The following is a 24,336-nucleotide window of genomic DNA, read 5'->3' on the forward strand; positions in this document are numbered from 1 at the left end:
TCTGCTTAGATTTCAAGTTGAGCATGTTCATGTAGCTCTTAATTTAGTTGAATCCAACAGATGGTGATTGTGGGCTTACTGCATGTCAGGAGCAATGCTAGTTCCTTAAATCAAATCCTACAGCAAGCATGAACTGTGTCCCCTGGCATTCATGTAGCTGGTGGTCTCAATGGTGGGTGCAGGGAAGTGGCTGTTCGATGCACATGTTGTAAGGTCAGTGATCAGAAACACATGCAAGGCCCCTCTTGCCTGGCAACTGGAGGGAAAGAACCTGATCAGAGGGGTCTTCCTGGAGGATGTGAGCTTGCCCATGTTAATTCTAAGGGACTCATTTGAAATACACTTAACATACATTTGTAAAGATTTACAGAAGCTGAACAATTTGGGGAGACTCCAGAGAAGTCTGACTTTATTTGGGTTTTGGACAAAGACCTAGGGAGTTCTTTTTTTTTTTTTTTCATGTTTGTCTGTCACCCTCACTTACTTAAAAGCAAAGACACTTCTAGACGAATATGTGCTTATGTGTTTCTCCTTGTTAGGAGGACAGAGAGTTTAGGAGTGTCCCAACTCGGTGTTTACTTTCTGTATCCTTTGCAGTATTTGCCATCTTTTTGTTAAACAGAATATGTTGTCGCTAAATAACATTTCTTTTATTCTATGCTTTTAATGGCAAGTAGGCAACTTGTTTTGCAGGTCCTGAATCCGAAATCGGGACATAGCAATCTGGACAAATACCAAAGCTTAATTAAGTCTTCTATCCTGATGATAAATATGGACGAAAAATGTATTTTAGGAGACACAAATGGGGACTAAAATTTATTCTTAAATGGATAACATCACATTCTTCCCTGTCAGGTGCCTCTTTGGCAGTGAGATAAAATCTCATGCAGATGCAAATTTAGTGCTGGGATCAGTTTCATAAAATTATAGATGCGGATGTTTTCCCTCCAGGTTCCCATTTTATAAGGAATGAGTTTGATCCCAAGGTAATTTGTATTAACTTTCAAGGGTTTTCTCTTTCCTGGTGTCTCATTTTTATTTCTTGAAGCAATCAGTTTGTGAGAAAATATTAAAGTTCATGTAAATTAATAAAAATGAGGTGTGTTAGGTTAATGTAACTAGGCCCCCCTCTCCGTTCCTTGAAACATGGTCTTTGTTTTCATACCTCTGAGGGATGTTCTATTGTCTGACCTATTAATCAGTTTTTAGGACTCATTTCTTTTCCTCTTTACTATCAATCTCTCCTTGGTACAGTAAGTGTTATTCATTATGAAGTTCCTTGAGGTGTCATGATATGCTGGTTGGAACTAATCTACCGGTTTAGAGGCTCGTAAGTTGAAACTACTTGGTTCTTTACTTATGCTCGAACCAGGGCTTATAATTAGAATAAATATGCTGTTTCGAGTACAAATAAAACTGACTCTACTGTTATTAAAAAGAAAAAAACAAAACAACTCCTTGGTTATCAGTGAAATGTAAATTAAAATATTAGCAATGTACTATTTTTCATTTATTAAATTGATGATGTTTTGGTAAGAATGTGAAGAAAACAGGTCATTTCTTATAATATTGGTGCAAGTGGGAACTACAATAACCTTTCTAGAAAGCATTTTTGCTATGCTGAAACTTTATTTGTCTTGAGGTATTTTTTCTAAAGAAGTTACGGATTTACACAAAGATTTATCTTTATAATTGTTCACTGCTTTTTTGCTTATAGTAAGGAAAACTTGAGAATCTACATATTTAACTATTGTGGATTGGTAAAATAAAATATCCCTAAGATCAAATAACATATATCCTTTAAAAATGTGCAAAAAAGAGTTATGAAATATTGTTAAATAAAAAAAGAAGAAAACCAATGCTGTTACCAAAGTGTATGTTTTATAATTCTACTTTTGTATACCAAAGAATGCATATTTATAAATATAAAAATATTATGTATATAATTATCAAATATCAATAGTAGTTACACTACATAGTAGAATTATGAGTAATTATCTGTAGTTTCTGAATTTATGCAATGAAAACTGTGACTGCTAGGACCAAATCATAAACTCTCTCATTTGACTCCATATTTTGTCTCTTTTTCAGACATATAAACCATATAACAATGGGACTTCTAATCAAAAGTGGAATTACATTGAAAATGGGAAAGCTTTTATGGCCTTCCACAGCACTGCACTGGATAAGGAAATCACAGCAGCAAATTATGCTGGTATTTGTACATCCTCCGTGGTTAAAGAAGAAAAGGTTGATCAGCCAGTAAGTGGTTCCTTCCTACGGAGGATAAAAGAAAAAGACGGGGAAATGGGGTAATTTAACAAAGGAAGACATGATTTCTCTAGAAAACCTGTGTTCACGTGAATTAAGCACTGATTTGTGAATGAAATCACATAGATACTGGGATTCTAGTTAGGAAAGAATGAAAGAATATTGATATTACCCTCTGCTTAAAATATTTTGCTGCCTCCCTATCACCATCTTTTGTTCATCATGAGTTTATAGAACACGTGTGAAGGAGGCCGATCACACATACTACACTCCCACAAGTGTCCCTGCCACACTAGACGTCACTCCACTCCAGAAAGCATACTAAAATGAAAATGAGTGTGACTTTTAACTATATTACATTATACCAAGTTTTGGCCTAAGCATACATGCACTGGCATTTGTAAAGAAAATCATTTCTCAAGTTTGGTCCTTTCATTTTTAAGGATGACATGCACCAAACTTTACAAATACCTGAGGTATTCTGGGTCGGTGGGTCAAGCCACCTCGCTGTTGTTGATGACCATTGGCGTACAGAAAAGTAAAATCTCATCATGCACACCACAATACCCTCCAAGACCCTCTTTACGCTGCTCCTCAAATGTCTCTAAACCACTGCTGTTTCTTGACTCATTGTTCTCTAGCTCTCCTGAATAAGAGATGTCCAAATGTACCACACCATTTTGCATCTCTCTGGTTTTGACTGTGCTATCATCCCCTGTGCCTTTTCCTCCTTTGTCAGTGAACTCAGACCTGTTAGCAAATGTGCTGTCAGACTAGTGAGGTTACCTTAAATGGAATCAAGTCAACTTCAAAAGGACCCCACTGTCCAAATACAAAGCAATTTAAGCCTTGGTATGACTAATGAGTGCAGTGTATTGACATACATTAGATATATGTTTAAATCCTTATGTTCATACTGATATTAAACAATAGCAACAACGACTAATTGGTCACAATTAAATGATGCTATAGCTGTAGAACCAATTCATTACTTTGAAAAGTGGGAAACAAAGAATCAAGCATTTATTTTTTTCCTTCCTTTATGAACAGTATGTCAGGATAACAAAATAGTTGGTGAGAAGAAGTCTCACTTCACAGAAATATCCCAGCTAATAAATGCATTGGCACCAATTCATCATGAAGCCCACACTTTTCTATATAAATGATTCTGTATGTAATCTTCATTTACTTCCATCTGAGAGTGGACATTTAATTTTCTGCATCCCAGAAATTTGTAGAGAAATGGAAATTCGATGTGCATATGGGGAAATCCATAGTGGAATTTAAGAATTACATTTTCGAAAGTATCATCTAAATATTGGTTTTGAATTGAGGTAGCTCTATGTACTTAAAGGGAGTAGCTTATGCTATATGACAAAAGCAAAAAAGCCAAGAGCTTGGAATCAGAAGTCACAGTTTTATATTTCAGCTCTGCTGTGTACTACTCGGGTCTCCTTAGATAAAAACTTCCCTCTCTGATCCTTTGTTTTGTCATATGTGAATCGAGAATGAAGATATTAGCTCTGACTGTACTTAACTTTTAGCCTTGTGAGGAACACAGCAAATTAGAGAGTCTATATGAAAGTACTTTAAAATATTATTATGGAAATTTTCATACACATTCAAAAGTAGACAGACTAATGCAATGAATTATCATATACCTATTATCAAAATTCCACTATTTTCAACGTTTTCCAATGTTAGCAAACCCCCAGATGTGGTATCAATTTAACCTCAAACTTAAGCATGCACTTCTAAAAAATTTGAACATTTTCTTATGTAATCATTATGCCAGTGTCACACCTAACAAAATTAACGATAATTCTTCGAATACCTTGTTCTTAATCGTATGTCCCAGGTTCTCTTTAAAAATTCTCCTTTCAATTGGTGGTTGAGTCAGGATTCCAATAAGTTCTCTCTGTGACATTTGGTTGCAGAATGTGGGTCCTTCATCCTGTAGAATGCTTCTATTTGGATTTACCTGTTTGCTCTCTGTGGCATCCTTTAACTTGTTTTTCTATCTCCTATTATTCCTGTAAAAGAAATTTAGCACTACAGTTATAATTAGATTTATGTTCAACCTTTTTTGACAAGAATCTTTATAAGTTTTACTGCATATTTCATATGTATTACTTATGCAGGCATCCAATGTCTGGATTTTCCATTTTCGTGATAACAGTTACCGCTGGGTTCACATGATAGCAACCTAATTTCACATTTAAAAAAATTTCCCAGTGATGTTTCCTCTAGGATCCTTCTTTGGTGCTCTTTGCCTAAATCAATTACTTTATTAGGAATTTCAAAAGAATTAATTTTGTCTAAATGTATTAGATGAACTTTTAATGTAAGGAAATTCACCTCTTTAGTTAGGTACTTGACTACCCAAAAATATGGTTTGTAAGGGATGGTAGGATAAATGCTTAATTTGTTCTGCCTCACTTGTCTATTGTTGAATAGCAAACTACCTAAAAACATGGCTTAAACCAATAAGCATTTTTTGCTCTGAGGGTCAGTAGTTTCGGGCTGGGCCCAGCTGGGTGGTTCTGCTGGTCTTGCCCAGATCACTAATGTGGGTGTGGTCATCTGGTGGTCCTTCAGTACTTTGGTGGGTCCATGGGGATTGGATGGTCAAAGATGGCCTCCTTCATATGTCTGGTGCTTGCCAGGCTGTTAGCTTAGGGCTTTGGTTCTCCTAAGGCTTCTCCAGTAGGCTAGCCCAAGTGTGTTCAGATTGTGGTCTCAGGGTTCCAATTGCAGCCAAAAGATACAAGCTTTGATGTGCAAGCACTTCGTACGCATGTGCTTGCATCACATTTGCTAATGCTACACTGGCCCAAGCAAGTCACATGGCCTTGCCCAGATTCAAGGAAAACAGAAAAGGAGAAAGAAACTCTATTTCTTCACTGGACCTGCAGCAACGTCCTATTTCAAAAGGGCATGGAAACAAGGATGGGATAGTTTTATTGTAGCCATCTTTGCAAATAATCTGTCACACCTTTTAATGACCAAGTTTCAGAGTTATAATTTGGTGCTAGTTTACTTCCCATGGACTCCAATGAATTGTGGTTTTATTATTTGTTGGGTTTTTGTTGTTGTTGTTGTTGATTTTACTTATATTTTTAGCATCACTATGAATTCATGGGATTTTACATATTCAAACATATTCAGAGTATGTCTCTGTTAGCATTCTTTTTTTTTGCTCTCAAATTATCCCACTTTGGGCCAGTGGGAGCCCTTGATGTTGGCTCCTGCGTCTTTTTAACATGATTTCTCGGATGACTTTTTTCTTTCTGGGCACCACATGACATCCCTTACTTATTTTATGTATTTCTTGCCCTGAGTGTGGAACTAGCCATTGCTCCAAAGCACCCTGATTCTGGACAAGAGTTGTACACATTGATGTTGAATTGTCATTGTTTCTAGCATTTTTCAGTCAACAGAGTTTGTAAATATGTGTGTTTGGTTTTTTTAAATGTAATTATTAGGGAGCAAAATAGAACATTCACGTTGAGATTTCAAATTTAGCATTCGGGGATTATATAAGCATTTTATTTGTACTGTAGAGTGTTCTATAAAAATGCTATCATAATTTAGATGTGCCTATAAGAACACATCTTTGTCTTTCTATTTAGGGATACTATTACCTCTCACCCACTGGAAAGAAAAGAACAATGCTCTGCTTGGCGTGTGGACAATCCATGAGAGTAGAGAAGGGACTGAAACAGTTGCTCCCAGGGCTGCCATTCCTCTGTGCCTCTGGGTCCAAGACGAAGAAGCCCTTCTCACGAGGGCCTTTCAAGGTCATCACTGTGGCCAAGGTGTGTAAGGATCTGAACTCTGCTAATACCTATGTGGCATCACTTGGGAAGCTCTGATGCATTCATTATTTGCCTTGCACTCAAGTTCATCTCCGCTCATCCAATTCATCTTCCTCTGATGCGCCTTTACCATTCCACCTGCATTGATTTCCTTTTCCCCATTGTAATTTAAAATACATTGTCTATTAATAGTTCAATATACTCTTTGAAGTCAATTGGGCACTTCTGCGGCTTTAATCATCCACAGACACCTTCCACTGCTCACTGTGCTGCTTTTAGATGACGAAGTAACTGCAAATCTTTACTTTGTAGAGCAGCTTTTTTTTTTTTTTTTTTTTTTTTTTGCTTATATCCACGGTGTAAGCTCCCTTTTTCTAGTATGGAACACTTCAGGGAGAATTTGACATGATGTTGTCAATGACTCTTCAGTTTGGGTGCTTGAATTCACACATCCATGTCTAATATTATTTATAGCTTATGGAAAGAAAAAGTCTCTGCTGCTTTCTTGTGATCTCAGTTTAAAATGGTACCGTTTAAAATATCCTTTCCATCAAGTTTAGACATGAGATGAGCTAAGGAGAACTTAAACACCTGTATGCTAGGGAGCAATTCCTCAGAGAAGGGCAACCTTCCAGGATGCTGCAGTATGCCTGGCATGCTCGTCAGGGCTTGCCCACCCCACTCCCCAATCCTCCCCTCTCTCCCCCAAGCCCGATACACATTGCAGGGGACGGGGTGGGGTGGGATAGTAACAATTACAGTGAACATCAACTGAAATAATAACTCTGAAGGAAAAAGGGCGTCAGTCCTCTGGGGAAGTCTGAGGCATTTGGCTTTGCTTTAGTCATAGGGGGGCGGCGTAAAAGAGGCGGTGAGACGACTGGAAAGAATTCCCAATGTCCCAGCATCTCAGAGCTTTTCCCTCAGGGCAGCATCACGAGGAGGACGGGAAAGAGGAAGGTGAAGAGTGGGTGTTCACCATCCTCGTTGCCCTATGGTTAAGGCTACCCTCATTCCCTTCCTCACTCATCAGTTTCTCTCGCCATAGGATGGCTTCCTCCTGAAGTTAAAGAGTAAGAGATGATCTGTAGTGCTAGTGTCCCTTTGTCTTAGCCGTTGGCTCTCCTTGGTCCTGGCATTCTTCACCATCTCCTGTCACAGGAGAAGGCCAGAAACACTGCCAGACGCCCAGAGTCACCTCGAGGCTCCATGACAGGCTGGGAAGAGAGCTGAGTTCTGACCCAATGTCCTTCCTATAACAGGTGAAGTGAGCATTTCAAAATTTAGATGCCACACACATACATGCATGTATTTATTACATGAAGAGGCTGAAGTAGACCAAAATACCAAAATTGAAAAAAAAGCTTGAGTAGACCTATGATTTTTATTTTTATGTTAAATCAGGCTGATTTATCGTCTTATGAGGCTCAGAAAACTCTAAGTTATTATGAAGAACGCCTATTATCTTTACGGCTGAAGACATGCATGCAAGTTGTATCTCATAGTAGTATGGCAGCTACGCACCAGAAGGCAGTGAAAATAATTGCATACAAAAATGGAGATGGATATCAAAATGGGAAGTTAATTGTGGCTGAAACATTCCCCATGGTAAGTGGCTATCACTTAAATGGTTCTTGCATTCTCAGAGGTAATGATAATGGTGATTCTTCTGACAAGAAAAAAGCAGTGGGAGTGAGTGATAAATGTCCCTGGCCAGTTTCACCAATTTAAGCTGATAAGATCAAGACCTCTGTTTTCATAAAGATATTCTTTTTGACTGTATTTCTATGGATATGGTCTAAGGAATGACAAACCAGAATAAGATTTTTAGATTGGCTCCAGAGCAAAGATATATAAAAGCAGAGGGGAAACAAAGCTACCAGATTTTCTTCATTTTTGTGACAGACAGAATGTGTTTTTTGCCTTCCTTCCAATTCCAGCTTCAAGTTGTATGTTGTCCGAATATTCTAGGAGATGCTAACTCATTTACCATGGGAAAATATGGTCACTTATTTGTTGATAGGGTGTTTTATTTGGTTTTCAAACTGTGGAAGCTGGGTTTTTGCCATTAGGGGAAGTGTGGTTTAGAGTTTGTTCCCAGTATTCACAGGAATGGAAGGGAGCCCCAAAGGCCTGAACTCAGCTTTGTCCTTCTATCATTTAGGGATCATCTTGTCTATACATTCTGGCCAATACTTTTAACAACATAATTTACAAATAATATTAAATATGACACAAAGTTATTCTGAGACTTTGTTGGAAATACACACATACTTATTCCCTCACTTCTTTGGATGAATACAAATACATTTGTTGTTGTTAAGAATCTGTTATTCAATGGACTAAGCAAAGTGCAAAAGTTAGCAAGATCAAGATTCACCCTGGGATTCACATCTGGTTTTTATGGTCTTGGGCAAAATTGTTAACATTTCAGCTTATTTTCCCGTATGCAAAATGGAAGTAATAATATGGCCATTCCTTGGTTTGAAAGTCAACTACTCATTTATTTTAAAGCAGTTTATCAATATGAAGAACAGGCATACCTCGGAGATACTGTGGATTTGGTTCCAGACCACCACAATAAAGCGAGTATCTCACTAAAGTGAGTTGTAATCTTTTTGCTCGTGGAGGCCTTGCCTTAAATTTGTAACAAAACAAAACAAAACAAAACAAAAGCAACATCTGTGAAGCGCAATAAAGCGAAGTACAATAAAATGAGATATGACTGTATTATAACAATTTTATACCTTATAAAGCAACAAAATTGAAAGTGGGTGTCTAGGTTGAATATTTTTTGGGAAATACTCTGATGATAAAGTGTATTAACATACATCAGCTGCTGTTTTAAATGTTTGGAGCTAAGACTTTTCACAGCTGGATTGGACTCATGTTGTGAAATTACGTAGGACAATCTAGTATCAAAGTTGTCTCTAATCAAAGATCAAATTGGTAGTTATTCATCTTTTTAGTTTCTCAAATTAGAGGATTTCTAAAATAACAAGCTCTTCATGATTATCCCCAGTTCCATCACTATTTCCTCTCAGTTCCTTATACTCTGCGTTATCTAGCTTCTCACCAAATGCACAGAACGACTTGGTCTTCCCAGAAGAGCCTCCAAAGTATATACCAAAGACGGAACCACAATTGTTTCCTTGCATGACTTGGTTTTATGGGCTCTAGATGAATCTTTTATCCAGAGAAACTCTGAGGAACAAAAGAAAGAGGCAATCCCTGTTGGAACAAAAGACGCGACTATTAAAAGTACAGAAGGTTGGTTACATTCTACAGGACTTAGCTGATTCCACTTGTTTGGTCATAAAATAGTTAAATGTGATTCTTTCATCCAGTAACTCCTTCTGGAATTACAAAATCACAGGAAGCTACTCTCACATGAGATTCTCATGTTGTTTTTACTTTGCAGAATAAATAGATAAAATAAAAGTAATGCAAAATTGATTTCGGCACCAAAAGATTAAATAAATTGCCATAATCTATAACAGCTTAGCTACTTTATACAACTTGGGCAGCTTTTGTTCTTAAATTCAGAACCCAAACCAACTGGAGACCACTTAAAAAGGAGGGGCTGGATCAAAGCAAATCTCTTCCGACTATTAGAAGAGAAGGTGTCCTCTCTATACCTCCTGCCCTCCAGCTCTCCTTGCTTGCCCCACCCATCTCCATTGCTCCTATAAACTCCCAGAAGCTCCAGCAAATGCACCTCTATTGCAGCTCCTATCACATTATATTGTGATTATCTGCTTACATCTTCGTGTGTTTCATTAGACTATGTACAATTTGAGGTCAGCAACAACAGTTTCACCATTTATTATTTACCAACAACAGTTTGGTAAATGACAGTCTTGCTAGCAGTGATTCAGAAGAATCATCTCAGGTTTTCACTGTTGTATTGGCAGGCATGGTTGAGAGGTTAAGGAGTTGAGTGGAGCCAGAATACCAGGGTTCAAATCCTAGCTGTCACTTGCTAGCTGAATGATCTTGGGCAAGTTGCTTAACCTCTCTTTACCTCAATTTCTTCATTTGTGAAATTAAGACATTAATAGTCATTTATTTCATGGGACTCTTAGGAAGTCCAGATGACTCTTCACATGAATATACACTCATTTAATCTGCATAAATATGACTATATATTCATAAGAGTATACAAACATTTGAATATAGGTATATAAATATAAATACATATGTTATATATATTATATCACTTAGAAGAGTGCTTGGTTGATGTTTACCAAACTTTCAATAAACATTAGCTATCATTATTGTGTGTAGGGCTGAGGAGGAAAAGCCCTCTCTTCTGCCTACGTGTCTCTCCTGTATCCTCACATTACTGTCACACTCACAACACTTCTGACACCATATGTGTGGGTTTTCCCCCCCATCAAGCAATTCTGTGACAACAGCTGAGTGACCTACAATTTGACTAAATTCCGACACTACCTGGAGATAGCATCAGATCCCAAAGCTTCAGGGCTCAGTCTACAAGACTGCCCCCACCCCCCTCTCATTTCAGATGCCAATCACAAGTGCACATTGTTACCTGTGCTTCTTCTGACCAATTGGCTATAAACTGCAAGTTCCCACAACTCCCTCCGTGGGTTTGATTACTTTCCTAGAGAATCTCACAGAACTCAGGAAAGCAGTTTACTTACTGGTTACCATCTTATGATAAAAGAATATGGTAAAAAATAGAGCTGAATGTTCATATGGAAGAGATGCACAGGGCAAGGTATGTGGGAAGGGGAACGGAGCTTCCATGCTCTCTCCAAGCCCTCCATTCTCCCAGAACCTCAATGTGTTCACTGGCCCAGAAGCTCTCCAAACCCTGTACTTTTGGGATTCTTTTGCAGACGTCATCACATAGGCACGATCGATTGTTAACTCCATTTCCAGCCCCTTTCTTCTCTCTGGAGATTGAGGGGTAGGGTTGAAAATTTCAGGATTTTAATCATGGCTTGGTCTTCCTGGTGACCAGCCCATCCAGGAGCCCACCAAGCGTCATCTCAGAACAAGATACTGCTATCACTGAGGAAATTCCAAAGGACTCAGGAGCTCTGTGTCAGGAACCAGGGTCAATGAGCAATATTAGAACAAAAGATGCTTCTAGTGCTCTTATCAATTAGGAAATTAGAAGAATTTTAGGAACTCTGTGCCAGGAACCAAGGGGAGAAACCAATATACTATATATTTTCTATTATTTCACAGTGATGTTGTTTTGTTTTCTAATGAGTTTTTAAAAACAATTATGTAAACATGCTTAGCTGATCACTAAAGTATTAATATACAATTTTGCCTTTATTTGGCATACAGAATATTTGATTTCCACATTCTGGATTTCCAGGTTACAATCTCAAACATTCTTCCTTCAAATTGTTATTTAAAACCTGGTTATTCATTCAGGACTACAAAAACGACCATTTCTTCTCCTTTATATTCTAAAGGTTATCCTGGAACCAGGCAGGTCCATTAGCAGCTACCCCCTTTACTGAATAGTGATTTGGCGTTACGCCATCAGTTTGCATTGGAGAATTAGGTATCTGTCAGAATCTCAGCATCGTGCTTACTATGGAGGCAGTGGCGAAGGGCACAGGCTCTGGAGGCAGGTGGCCTAGATTCTAATCCTTCTAGTCTCTGCCGCCACTTAGCTATGTGATTAAATCTCAGTAACCTTTCCTGCATAATAGGCATAGACCTACCTCAGAGTATCATTTTGAGCATTACATGAGATAATGTATGTAGATGTCAAGGTAAAATGCCCAGCACATAGTAAGTTTTCAGTCCACGTTAATTTTTATTGTAGTATACTGTTTGCTGTATCACAAATACCTCCTTTATAAAGACCCTGAAATAAGTTTATCTCAAATCGTAGGACCAGGAGAGGTGTATCTTCTGAGGAACTTATCTCTTTATGTTGGCCATGTGAATCTTGAAATTGTGTTTTCCTCTTTGCTTTGGCCACTAGAATGCTCACAGCCCAAATTGTGCTTTATCTGTAGCAAATAAAAACAGTGTGGTATTCATGTCCATTTAATAATAAAAGTATTATATAGTGTTTTTTGGATGCCTGCCCAATTGAATCGACCAAACACTGTTTATTCTAAGCACTTTCTTTTTTCTTTTAATCTTCCCAGTATCAGAATGAGGTAAATACTATTATTCATTTAAAAGATGAGGACACTGAATCATCTTATCTCTGGCTTTAGTCTATTCATATACTCCTTTTCCACTTACCTTGGTTTTTTAATTTCTTTATATTATCCCTTTTCATAGTATATATTTTGGTAAGCCACTTCAAAATTTCTTTCGGAACTAGGTGAAGTGAAGAAAGGAATTAAAATGTGTATTTACAATTTGATTAGTGTAAATTTTTTGGTTTCTATGAAGTTAATGATCAAATTTATGTATTGGCATCAGTTGTTGGTATTGCCTATTCAAATCAAGTCAGTTATGAAAAATGAAATATTTTGAAAAACAAATGAATTCAGTAAGCAAATTTATTCATTTTTCATTGCGTGATGGTAAATGTGTCATTTGTTTCCCAGAAAACCCAAGAGTGAAAGTGAAAAACAAATTATTTCCCAAGTCTGTTACATCCGATAGTTTGGATGGTATAGATAAGCCTTTGCTCACCATCATTCACAGAAATCCTATTGCCATCTGGGTATCTTGTGGTGAACCATTTTTATCTCCAAATGGTAAGTTTTTTTGTTCTTGCCTTCTTTTAAGCAAGTGTAAGGAGAGACAAATAAATGTATAAGAAAATGAATTAAATATGCATAATATCAACATAATAAAGTCACATTTATGCAAAGAACAGGAGGTCCATCCTTTAACATGTGCACAAAGATAGCTGCACTCCTATATTTGCACACTTGCCTATTTTTTCTTATTGGAATTCTGCATGGGAAAATGTCTAATTTACTTGATAAAGAGATCCTTGGTCTATAAAGACTGAGAATAATGGTGTACATTAGAAAATAACAAATGAGTTTAATTCACACTGAAGACGACCTGTCTGCACATTTTCATTTTTAAGAATTGCACCCTTTAGGCAGTAGGTGGATGTTTAAAAAATGAGTGGTTCCAAGCCAGGCTTTCATCACCTCCAAATAGTTTGTGGAAATGGAAAATGAAATATGGCTATTGCATATGGTAAATCTATATAATAAAACAGCACTGTTCTTTTTCCCCCCTGCATTCCATAAAGAAATGCCTTAAGCCCTGTCATCTTTCAAATGAGGTTTCTTTTAATGACCCTTACCTTTTAATTACGTGTTTCTAATTGAATCTATTTCTTGGAGCAGAAAGTTCTTTGTAAATTATTGGCTTGCATGATAAATTACTGTTGATAAAAGAATGCATGATAAAATATCATGTTTTTTATTATTCTAGCTTTGCAGAAAGCAGAAAAATTAGAAAAACAGAACTGGCTAAAAAAAGACAAAATTTTGGCTGATTTAGACACCATGAAACACAAAATGAGACAGTTAAAAGGTCAGTATGAAGTAAATCACATATCACCATGTTTAATTCTAAATGTAACTTCAATTTGCTGTCAGGTTTTTTCTACCATTAGACACCAGATGTTTGACTCAGTTATATATATATATATACACACACACACACACACACACACACACATATACACACACACACACATATATACATATACACACACACATATAGTCACGAAAGTCACTTGCGCAAATCTAAAACCTAATAATATACATTTGTAAATTTTATATTGAAATGAATATCACATGATTTATATATGCATTTAAAAAATTAGGAGGTTTTCTGGGTCATATGACACCCTATTGGTTTGAAAAAAAAATCCCGAACTAACATGGCATGGGCTTTGGAATTCATCCTTAAACAAAACCTGCTGTCATTCCTTGGGTATTGCTATGGAAGAAGTTTTTTAAATAATCTGATGGAGGAAGTACTAAATTCTTCAAAGATCATTGTCACTATCTCAGAAGAGCTCCCGTTTTTCAGGCAGCGTAAGATACGTTATTCATAGACAGAGTGATCAATTGGCAATTGATCGTCCATTTTCTTTTCCACAGAATCTTAAGTTCCTGACCTTATGCCATTCCCAGCACTTGAGATACCAAATGGATCTTTGGCGAGAAACAGTATATTACCGGCTTTAGTCTGGGAAGGAATACATTTCAGGCTCTGTAATTGCCATAGCAGGATTTCAACTCCTAAATCTGTGCACTGTCTGGTGAAAAAAGCATGTGAATCTTATTTCAGTAAACAATACAATTAGTCCTAAGTGAACTAAACAGAACTCTGGGTTGAAATGACCATTATCCAGTTCTTACCAAAAGAATTGTTGGGTCTCAGTGAAAAGAATCTAACCTCTATTACCGCCACTACTAGACGTTTTTACTTGACTGTCTCATGGGTAGGTCCAAACCTGAAGTGATCATATCACCTCCACACCAGTGCCTCCTTCGTTTCTTCTAACCATCCACCTAGGTCTTCCATCTCAGAAACCTGCGAGGCATCCTAGGCAACTCCCTCTCCCTCACTTTCTCCAAGCAAATATCACTGAGTCTTGTTGCTCTGAACCTATTAAGTTGATCTCAAATGAATTCTAACAGTCTTAATTCCCACTAATGTTATCCAAGTTAAAGCTATTGGATTACAGGAACAGCTTTCTAACTGGTCACCCCGCCTCCAGTCTTGACAGTAGTTGCCATTCTATGCATAGTGGTGACATGCTGGAGCTGGACGAATCATGTAGAAATACTACGGTGTCCCTGGTACTCCAGGCATAAAACCTTTCAAAGACCCCCATTATCTTTAGGACAAAGTGGAAACTCCTTACGTGGCCTTTCTTGTTCTGGTCTCCGTCAGCTTCTCTGTCTTCTTGCCAGCTCCACTCCACCCATTTGGGCATTTTTTCATTCCTGTAGACATACCACACGCTTTTTTTTTTTTTTTTTTTTAAACTCTGAGCTTTTTGCCCAATTCAGTTCCCTCTGCCTCAAACTTTTTTCTCTCCTGTCCTCTTGAATTGCTCTACTCATTCTACACTTTTCAGCTTACTTGTTATTTCTTCCTAAGAGCTTTCCCTAACATGCCAAGTCAGGGATAATGTGGTTTATCACACTCTGAACTTCCCCTCTGATAGTCCTTATCATATTAGGAGAATTACCTGGTCATGTAACATGTGACTGTCTCTCCTGTGTTATGTTGTAAATTATATATCTTCATTATTTGTTCACTGAATAGTTTTCAAAAGATTGAATTAAAGAATGAATGGGGATTAGAAAGCACAATTGGTAACCACAAGATTGCCTGGGGGATACGAAAGTCAGCTTGGGGAATATAATCAATAATGTTGTAAAGATTTTGTAGGATATCTGATGGACACTTGTCTTATTAGGGAAACCACTTCAGGGATGGTGTAGATGCCTGATCACTGCACTGTAGCTGAAGCTGAACAATAATGAATGTCAACTATAATTTTATATATATATATATACACACATATATATATACACACATATATATATGCACATATACATACATATGTATGTACATATATATATATATATGTATATGTATATATAGTCACAAGACGTGGAGTACAGCATTAAGAATAGAGATAGTGGAAATGTAACAGCTGTACACAATGTCAGAGGGGTAATAGATTGGGGGAGGGGGGTTATCACTTTGTGAGGGATATAAATGATAAATGTCTAACTATTACATTGTTTTGTACACCTGAAACTAATAAAAAAAATAAAAAAAATAAAAACAAATAGAAATTAAAAAAAATGAATGGAAGGAATTTCAACCATTCACTCCAGTGAGTTTTCTCAGTTCTAATCCTGTATCAAGTTAAATCAATTGAAAGCAACATATTGAAAATAGCACCTGGCAGAACTGCCTTTACTGAATTCTGATTTTATATTGTCTTCAGCTCTTATTATAATTAAGTACTAAGAAGGCATTTAATGTTCAGTTGGCATCATCTACAATACCACTTTTGAAAACAGTCTTTTTGGTGTCCATAATGGTGTCCATTATGGAGCAATTCACTGATGTAGTTTCTCTCAGCATTTAGTGCTGAGGTAAATCTTGTTTCTACTTACAAACTGTTATGTTGCCTATTATTAAATGTAAGTTCAATACATACTTATAAAATACCTACTCTGAGGAAGTTCTTTTCTAGTTTTGGGGATTAGGAGGATAAGTAAGAACAAATGTAAGTCCAGTTAACTGTAGTCCCTGTTGGATTGTGAGTTACTTGAGGATTGGATGAAAGAGGAGATATAGGAGGTATGAAGAGTGGCTAAATCAATTATTTCCCATTCTTATAGCCACTGATAAATGCAACAAATGTGTATTGAGCATACACGGTGTACAAAGTATGAGCTGATTTTACATTTCATTTGTAAGCATGGTCATTGCTAATATTGATAATACTAATAACTTTGTAGGGCTTTTATTATTAAAACAAACACCAAATATTTAGACCATGCTTATTAGCACATAATAAATACTCAATAAATATTAGAATAGGGGTTCCTGAGAAGGCAGCCGATTTTCCCACTTGGGGTCTTAAAAACCGATAAAACTAAGTTTTAAAGGAATTGCAAATCAGGCCAAATTATCACCTTTGTTATATATATAAAGGCAATGCTAAAGCATTTTATTTAGTGTGAGAGCTAAATGGATCTGCTAAATGGAACCCCAGTAAGGTGGACTTACCCTCCCAGGTATAGATACTGAACCAGGATGGGCCTCCCAAGAAGGGAGAGGTATGGGGAGAGCTGTCCAGGTTTTATAGTCTGAAATCTATCCTCTGAAAGGACAGCAAAGCACTCGTGTTCTCTAGCCTTCCCCATCAATAGTTAGCTATTTTCATTACTTTCCCCTGTTCCCATGTGAAATAAAATAGGATATATAGAAAATGTAATAAGAAAATAATTAATTCCATACATTTTTGCTTTGTTTCAATTTGTTATTCTCATCTACATAAATAATAGTTTGTTATGAAAATCTTTCCCCAAATCAAAACATTTTGTGATGACACTATGTCTCCTTATGAAAATTATAGTGCAAGTATATTCATTTTCTTAAGACCATTAGAAGCAAGTTGACAAAAAAATGATGCATAATGATTTTTGCCTTCTCCTATATTCAAATCCTGGCTCTCAACAGTGTAAATGATAGACTACTGCTGAACTCTCATTAACTGAGCAAAATTTTAGTGTTCAAAAGGCATTATAAATTAAATGTTTATTGAAATATTCATAAGAATTTATGTTTCATAAATTAATGTTGTCTTCACTTTATGAATAGAGTTGGCTAAAAACTATGTTTAGCATAAATTTCTGTTATATATTTTTCTGGTACCACTGTGGCCTTCTCCATAGTACGTTACTTAATGGCATTGCCACTGTAACTCATTGGCTGATTGATTCAATTATGTTTTTTCCACATTCATAAACTGAATATGCATGCTTATTAGATACATAGAGTCCTAGTTTCCCTGAAAAGTCATTGCTGCCACTTATTTTTATTACTGGATCTATTTCCACAAACTTGAGCAACAAGAGCACCAAATGCTTTTATCCTCTGCAAATACTGAATTATTCTCAGTTTTGTTTGTAGCCATAGTTTGAAAATCTGCACATTAAAAGTCCCTTGGCAAGAAAATTAGGACTCAACTTCATTGTAGTATTTTTATTATTATATCCTCCTAAGGGTTACTTTCTCAAAGAAGCCTTCTGTGACACCTCAGACTAAGCCAGTAACTCCTGTTACATGCTTTTATAGACCCTCTACTTTCCAGGAACAGCACAGTTACAATCAGTTATTGTTGTAATCATTTCCTTGACATCTCCCTTCCCATCAAAGTGCCTTGCCTTTGAGGCAAGGACTCAGTCTCGAACCTTTTTATTTGCATCATCCAGCACAATACCTAACCCATAGCTGGTGCTCAACATAGGTTTCTGAAATGAACATACAAGAGAAAGCATTATTATTACTTAAGAAGTTTAGAGATCATTATGAGACTCAGTGCTGAGTATATCTTCAGCACACACAAAAATTGTAAAAGTATGACTTTTAAGCCTCTTTAATAATGGTTTTAAGTGGTCTAGTTGGAAGAATTCATAAATTCAAATCACCACACTTATTAAATTATGCCTGTGATTCTTTGGAATACAGTATGCCAATAAATATTTTCTCTTACCACAACTTCTTAACAGCTTAAAGGGCATAGCAGAGGTGTCAGAAACTAATCGCGCTTGCCGGGTATTATTAAATAGAAAAAAAAGTCCTCCTGTCTCTTGGGTTAATAATATTTTAGAAATACTTAATCCTCAGACTGCTAAACTAATTGTGGGGGAAAGGCTTATTATTCCTGAAGAGAACAAAACATATGTTTCATGACTGGGCTGATGATGGGCTATCTAGGTCATGGATTCTATTTGACTACATTACCGCTGAACCGTGTCATGGATGAGAGGCTGGGGCCAGTATAGAAGTCAGCATGTTATCTTTCTTCTCATCTGAATAGTGAGTATGCACATCCTGGCTATTTAAAACCTCAAGCTCCTGTATGAAGAGGCATTGTTAGATTATTATTACCTTAAGCATCTTTGCTTTTATGATATATTTAGTATTTTAGCCTGTACTCCCGAGTAAAGAAAATCAGACCAATTTGTTTGAAATCAAAGTCCATCATCAGAAACAACATTTCCAGAGACTTCTTTCCCCAGGGCGGCGAGTAGCAGCATGTCAGCCAGCCGCCATGGTTTCCAACCGAAGCCCTGTACAGCCGGTAGTGGCGGAAGGAGGCTGGACTGAGCAGACTCAAGAGGAAGTTAAACTCATGGAACTTATAAGACATGCAGAGGTATGTTCTTTAGGACTCCAGACGTTAAAGACTCTGCGTCTATTAGAAGCTTTTAAAAGTACAGAATTGAATTTTTAAATTACTCTATTAATATGTTCTCAGCATCTGGTCAATTATGACCACATAAGTATATGCCAAGCATTGAGTTGGCATTTGGAGAGTAGCTATCTAAAAGATAGCCAGCTCATACGAAAGCCTGTTTTGTTTGAATGGAGACCAGAAATTATGACCTTAGCAAAGAAGAGAAAAAGGCCCAGTGGATATGTACAAAGGTAATTATAATAAGTGTAGTCAAGTTGAGCCTTATGGCTTCATTGCTCATCACTCCTAAGGGTATGTCTCGATATGTAAAAAGAGCAAGGAGCAAAATACTAATTGCAATGAAGACATTCAAAAGGGAGGAATTCAGGAAGCTGTTTCAGTCCAATTGCTTAATCAGTCAGGATTGCCAGACATAAAAAAGGCAAGAAGAGAAAGGTCAGCCATTGAGAGAGAATTGGGGATAGAGACCTGGGAAAACTTTTTGCTTTGTAAAGTTTTCATTAACATGATATGTTCTTATTTAATAGGGTTTCTCGAATCGTGAAATGTGTTCAATCTAAATCTTAGGTGTATGCCCAAGTCAAGGTTACTATAAAAAAGAAATTGACGTTGCTAGAAATATGACTTCTTGCCAAGTTAAGAAGGATAAATCACTGACCAGGGAATGAATGCAAAGCATTGAACTAGGACGTGCTTGAAGTAGGATGAAAAGCTGCCTGGCAGGGATCTGGCAAAGTGTAAGGGTGGCTGCTGTATTTTAAAAAGACAGCGAATAAAGACCGAAACAACAGTCCTGCCCACTCCCTTAAGCGTTTCTTGGTTAAAGGAAATGATGTTGTGATTCTAATCAAAAACTCATTTGTTAGATGGCGAGAAATTACTCAGTAGGAGAAACACCATGCAGGAGTCCAAACACACATCTCTATTCATTACTTCAAATTACAAGTGAAAGTTAAGTGCTTTACCAACATAAGTGCCTTATCATTATCACTGTAGTGATTATTGTTGCCTTCAGTGATTCATTGAAGCAAGGGGAATTGACAGAAGAGTCAGTGACAAGTGAGGGTAATGCACTTCCTAAATATTTTTTTCAATATAACTTACAATTGTAAGATTTCTGTCTTTCATCACATTACACACACACACACACACACACACACACACACACACACACACACACACCAGACAGTTCTCTAAACATGGCATTCTCTGGCCTTTTCTTCACAGGCACACCTTTCTGACGTCCAAAAACAGCAGTCGAAGAAAAATTCTCCAATGACAACAAAACATGGAGCCCTCAAGCAGAGCAGACTATATAAGCAACCTAACACAAAACGAGTTTGGATTTATCTAAATGGAGGCAGACCTGAAGACGGCACGTATGCCTGGGGCAAAACTTTTTCAGAGGTAAACCTATTGTGCAAGGAGAGGGTTTCATAGGCCAGGATTCAAATCCTGTCCCACACATTTCTAGACTGTTAGGTCAGGCAAATTAGTTTACCTCTCTAACCCTCATATCCCCAGCTGTAAAATGGGAATACTACTTTCCTCACAGGATTGATGATTAAATGAGCTTATATGTGTGAAAATGTGGGGTCTGGTGTTGTCTGACGTATGTGTGAACCAGAATATGACACTAGGCCAACAGTGAACAATGACAATTAAACCCACTGCAGCCAAAAAGTAAAATCTAAACTTGGAAGTAATTTAAAATAGTTTTCCTGTTCCATTTTAGACCCAGTTCACAAAAGAATGGCTCCCCCCACACCCCACCCCATCAGGTATCATTCACTAGATGTTTTCTGTAGAGAAAACGGAATTCATTAGAGAAAGACTATCATAGTCTTCATACCCAGCGTCCTGGAACTGGCAAACTTTTCACCTTCCGAAGTTAAAATATTGATGAAGAAAATAATGAGTAGCAGTTTATTTATTGTTTGCAATATCAAGGGTATTTCTAAAATGTGACATTTTGTCTTAGTCTTTAAATAAAATATTTAGGCACCAGCGAGTAACGGATTTTGGTAGACTTTTTAAAAGTCTTAGCTGTTGCAGTGTATCTTAAAGAGCTGTTTGACTTTTATTTTGTGAAATGTTTTCATAAATGTTGGGGGGACAAGAAAAAGTCCCCCCATAAGGGTGAGATGTTGGAGGGGAATGGAGGGGAAAGCAAGGTGATGCATAGACTGGCCTAGAGGAAGTCATGCAGGTTGCTGAGGGCACCTGGAGTAGCAGGGGCACGGCAGAGGAGTTCTGTTCCCGAAGACTGGTCCAGTTTCAATGTGACAGGGACCACTCCTCTTTGATAGGGACTTTGAATAAGAACTGTGAAAGCAATCACATTGTAGAAGCAGACAACCAATTTCCTACATGTGAGAAAGAGCTGAAAATGTGGAAAACGTACTCAAAACTAGGAATACAAGTAAAGGCACCTCATACACATAGAAAAAAGAAGAAAGTGATTTTTAAAAAAGAGAGTGAAAGCTTTGTCAGGAGAGAACATTCTAGAATAGGTTCTCTAACAAAGCTGAAATGTTTGTTCCTTGCTGGTTTCATTGAAAATCTCAGTTGGAAAGACAAATACCATATGATCTCACTTATATGTGGAATCTAAAGAATAAAATAAACTAATAAACAAAACAGAAACAGACTCATAGATACAGAGAACAAACTGATGATTGCCAGATGGGTGGGGGGTTGCGGGCTGGGTGAAAAAGGTGAAGGGATTGAGAAGTACAAATTGGTTGTTACAAAATAGTCATGGGGATGTAAAGTACAGCATAGGGAATATAGTCAATAATGTTATAATAGCTATGTGTAATGCCAGGTGGGTACTAGACTAATTGGGGGTAATCACTTCGCAAATTATATAAATGTCTAACCACTATGCTGTAACACCTGAAACTAATATAAAATAATATTGAATGTCAAATGTAATTGAAAAATAAAAATAATTAAAGAAAATCTCAGTCAGTATTGTAGTGCTAAGTCTTAAAATGCACATAACCATTGCAACTAGAACTGATGATACATTAGCGAGGGACTATGAAATGATTACTAAATAAGTAAAGGGTAGAGCAGGGACTATAGGATTAAAGACAGCCTATCAGAGCCAGGATAGCAAAAACTTATGGTATCTTTTTCAAAAATCACATATACACGGTGGAGGATTGACTTTTTGATTTATGTGACTCTCATGAAGCATATAAAAGGCACTCCAGAAATATTATTCCATGATCATATAATTTTTTGATGAACTTTGTACATGAAGGGCACTGTACTAGATGCTGTAAGGTATTCTAATTTATGTACGTGAAAAGATTTCGAAAACTTTATAGTGCAGTATAATTGACAGGTTAATATCAATAGTAGTGGTACCAGCAGGAGGAATAAAATAACATATGGTCTGTGCTCTCATTAAATTAATATTTCAAATTGGCAAAGCGTTTGAAAATATATCAAGGTTTACTTGGGTGTGTAGAGCAATGGGCACTCTTATGCTGCTAGAACTACACGTTTTGAGAGGACAACGTGGCTATTCATATCATCAGCAGACGCATTTCTGAATTTTATCCCAAGGATATTTTCCTGAACTTATGCCAAGATTGTTTAGTAAGAACATTCATCATTGGGCTATTTGTAACACAGATAGATTAGAAATAATTTAAACACTCATCAATAGAGAGTTGGTTAAATGAATTATTGTACGTAGGATGGAATATTATAACTCAAAATCAACTTTAGAAAGAAAAATGGCCATAAAAATGTTTAAAATTTTACTAAGGGAAAGAAGCATAATGTAAAGCATGTGGAGTTCTATTCTGTATAAATATATGCACAGAAAAAGAGACTGGAAAGATTTTATTTGGAGGAATATTCATTAGATGGTGTTATTATTGGTGACCTAATAAAGGTGGTATTTCTTTCTGGTGTTTTTTTTTTTTTTTATGTGTTCCGTATTTTGTTGTGATGAACACAGATTGTTTGTGTAAAGAAAATGCATTTGCTAAGGGAGCTAACATTCTACTTAGAGAAGTACTAACAGCATGCGATATGGTCAAATTAGTAGTGCAGGCAGGGAGTTCAGTAGTTCAGAGGAGCAGAACACTACGCCCACCTGGGGTGAAGGAGAAAGGCTCCACCGAGGAATCAATCAGGGCCTCATATGGAATTTGAGAAATGGGTAAGATTCAACCTCTTAGGCAGAAAAATCATTAACAAGGATAAGGGGCACTACACACAAAGGTATGAGTGTTAGAATTCACAAATCATATTCAGTGTAGCTGGTGTTTGGACGGATAAATAGGGAGAAATACACACAACTGGACAGATTGTTTAAAAGCATATGGTGGATCCCACATACTATCTGTATTAGTCTACTTGGGCTGCCGTGACAAAAATAACACAGACTGGGTGGCTTAAACAGACATTTATTTCTCACAGTTCTGGAGGCTGAGAAGTGCCAGCAAGGTACCAGCAAGGCCTCTCTTTTTGGCCTGCAGACAGCTGCCTTCTCACGGCTATGTGTCCTCACGTAGCCTTCTGTCTGTGCGCGTGTGGAGAGAAAGGACTCCAGAGTCTCTTCCTCCTCTCCTAAGAACACAGTCCTATCGGATCAGTACCCCACCCTTATGACACCATTTAACTTTAATTGCCTCCTTAAAGGCCCTTCCACATATAATCACTTTGGGGGTTCAAGCTTTAACCCTCGAGTTTTGGGGAGGACACAATTCTGTTCCTAACACAATTCTGTTCCTAAAGTGCTTGAGCCATACTTATCTCTGAATAATGTAATGGCATCGTGAAAGCAATATTTTGGGGAGATTAATGTGGCCTCAGTATGTAGAAAGATACTTAGGAAATATCTAGAAAATTTTCTGCATATTATTTCTTCCTTTGCTTTATTAAAAAAAAAAGATGTTCTTTCTCATCTCTTTCTTTTCCTGTTCCATGCTATCTGTTTTTATTTCTAGGGACCTGCGTAAGGTTCTTTGTGATCAGTTAGAAATGTATGCTTTCAGGCTATCATGCTGTAAAGAATGCTTCTGGAAAGTGGACTGTGTGTGTGAAACAAACAGACCACAGGACGAGTAGGGTTCATTTCACTGGGGGAATCTGGCTAATGACACCAACTCCAGAGAAGCTCAAGGCTTCAGTGGTTGGCACTTTCACCAGAAGACTGAGGAACAGAACATTATTTCAAAGCACTTCATTCTACTTTCTGTAATGAAACCCCCAGATAGCATTTGAATTCCATCTAATGCAGACTTTCCCTCAACTTCTTTTACTCCTGTGTCTATTTTA

General features: G+C 37.1%; 1 protein-coding gene across 2 annotated transcripts in view; it reads left to right on the forward strand.

The window, feature by feature from the left end:
- Nucleotides 1-24,336, forward strand: part of DCDC1 (doublecortin domain containing 1) — a 382,228-nt gene that overhangs the window by 335,976 nt on the left and 21,916 nt on the right. For both annotated transcript variants that reach the window (XM_033119858.1, XM_033119859.1), the window contains 8 exons: nucleotides 2,092-2,262; nucleotides 5,904-6,089; nucleotides 7,494-7,697; nucleotides 9,158-9,359; nucleotides 12,647-12,799; nucleotides 13,497-13,598; nucleotides 18,854-18,990; nucleotides 20,260-20,439. In XM_033119858.1, coding sequence (XP_032975749.1) covers nucleotides 2,092-2,262; nucleotides 5,904-6,089; nucleotides 7,494-7,697; nucleotides 9,158-9,359; nucleotides 12,647-12,799; nucleotides 13,497-13,598; nucleotides 18,854-18,990; nucleotides 20,260-20,439 — 1,335 coding nt within the window. The remainder of the gene's footprint in view (nucleotides 1-2,091; nucleotides 2,263-5,903; nucleotides 6,090-7,493; nucleotides 7,698-9,157; nucleotides 9,360-12,646; nucleotides 12,800-13,496; nucleotides 13,599-18,853; nucleotides 18,991-20,259; nucleotides 20,440-24,336) is intronic.

Source organism: Rhinolophus ferrumequinum, chromosome 11, assembly GCF_004115265.2.
Source record: "Rhinolophus ferrumequinum isolate MPI-CBG mRhiFer1 chromosome 11, mRhiFer1_v1.p, whole genome shotgun sequence".
NCBI lineage: Eukaryota > Metazoa > Chordata > Mammalia > Chiroptera > Rhinolophidae > Rhinolophus > Rhinolophus ferrumequinum.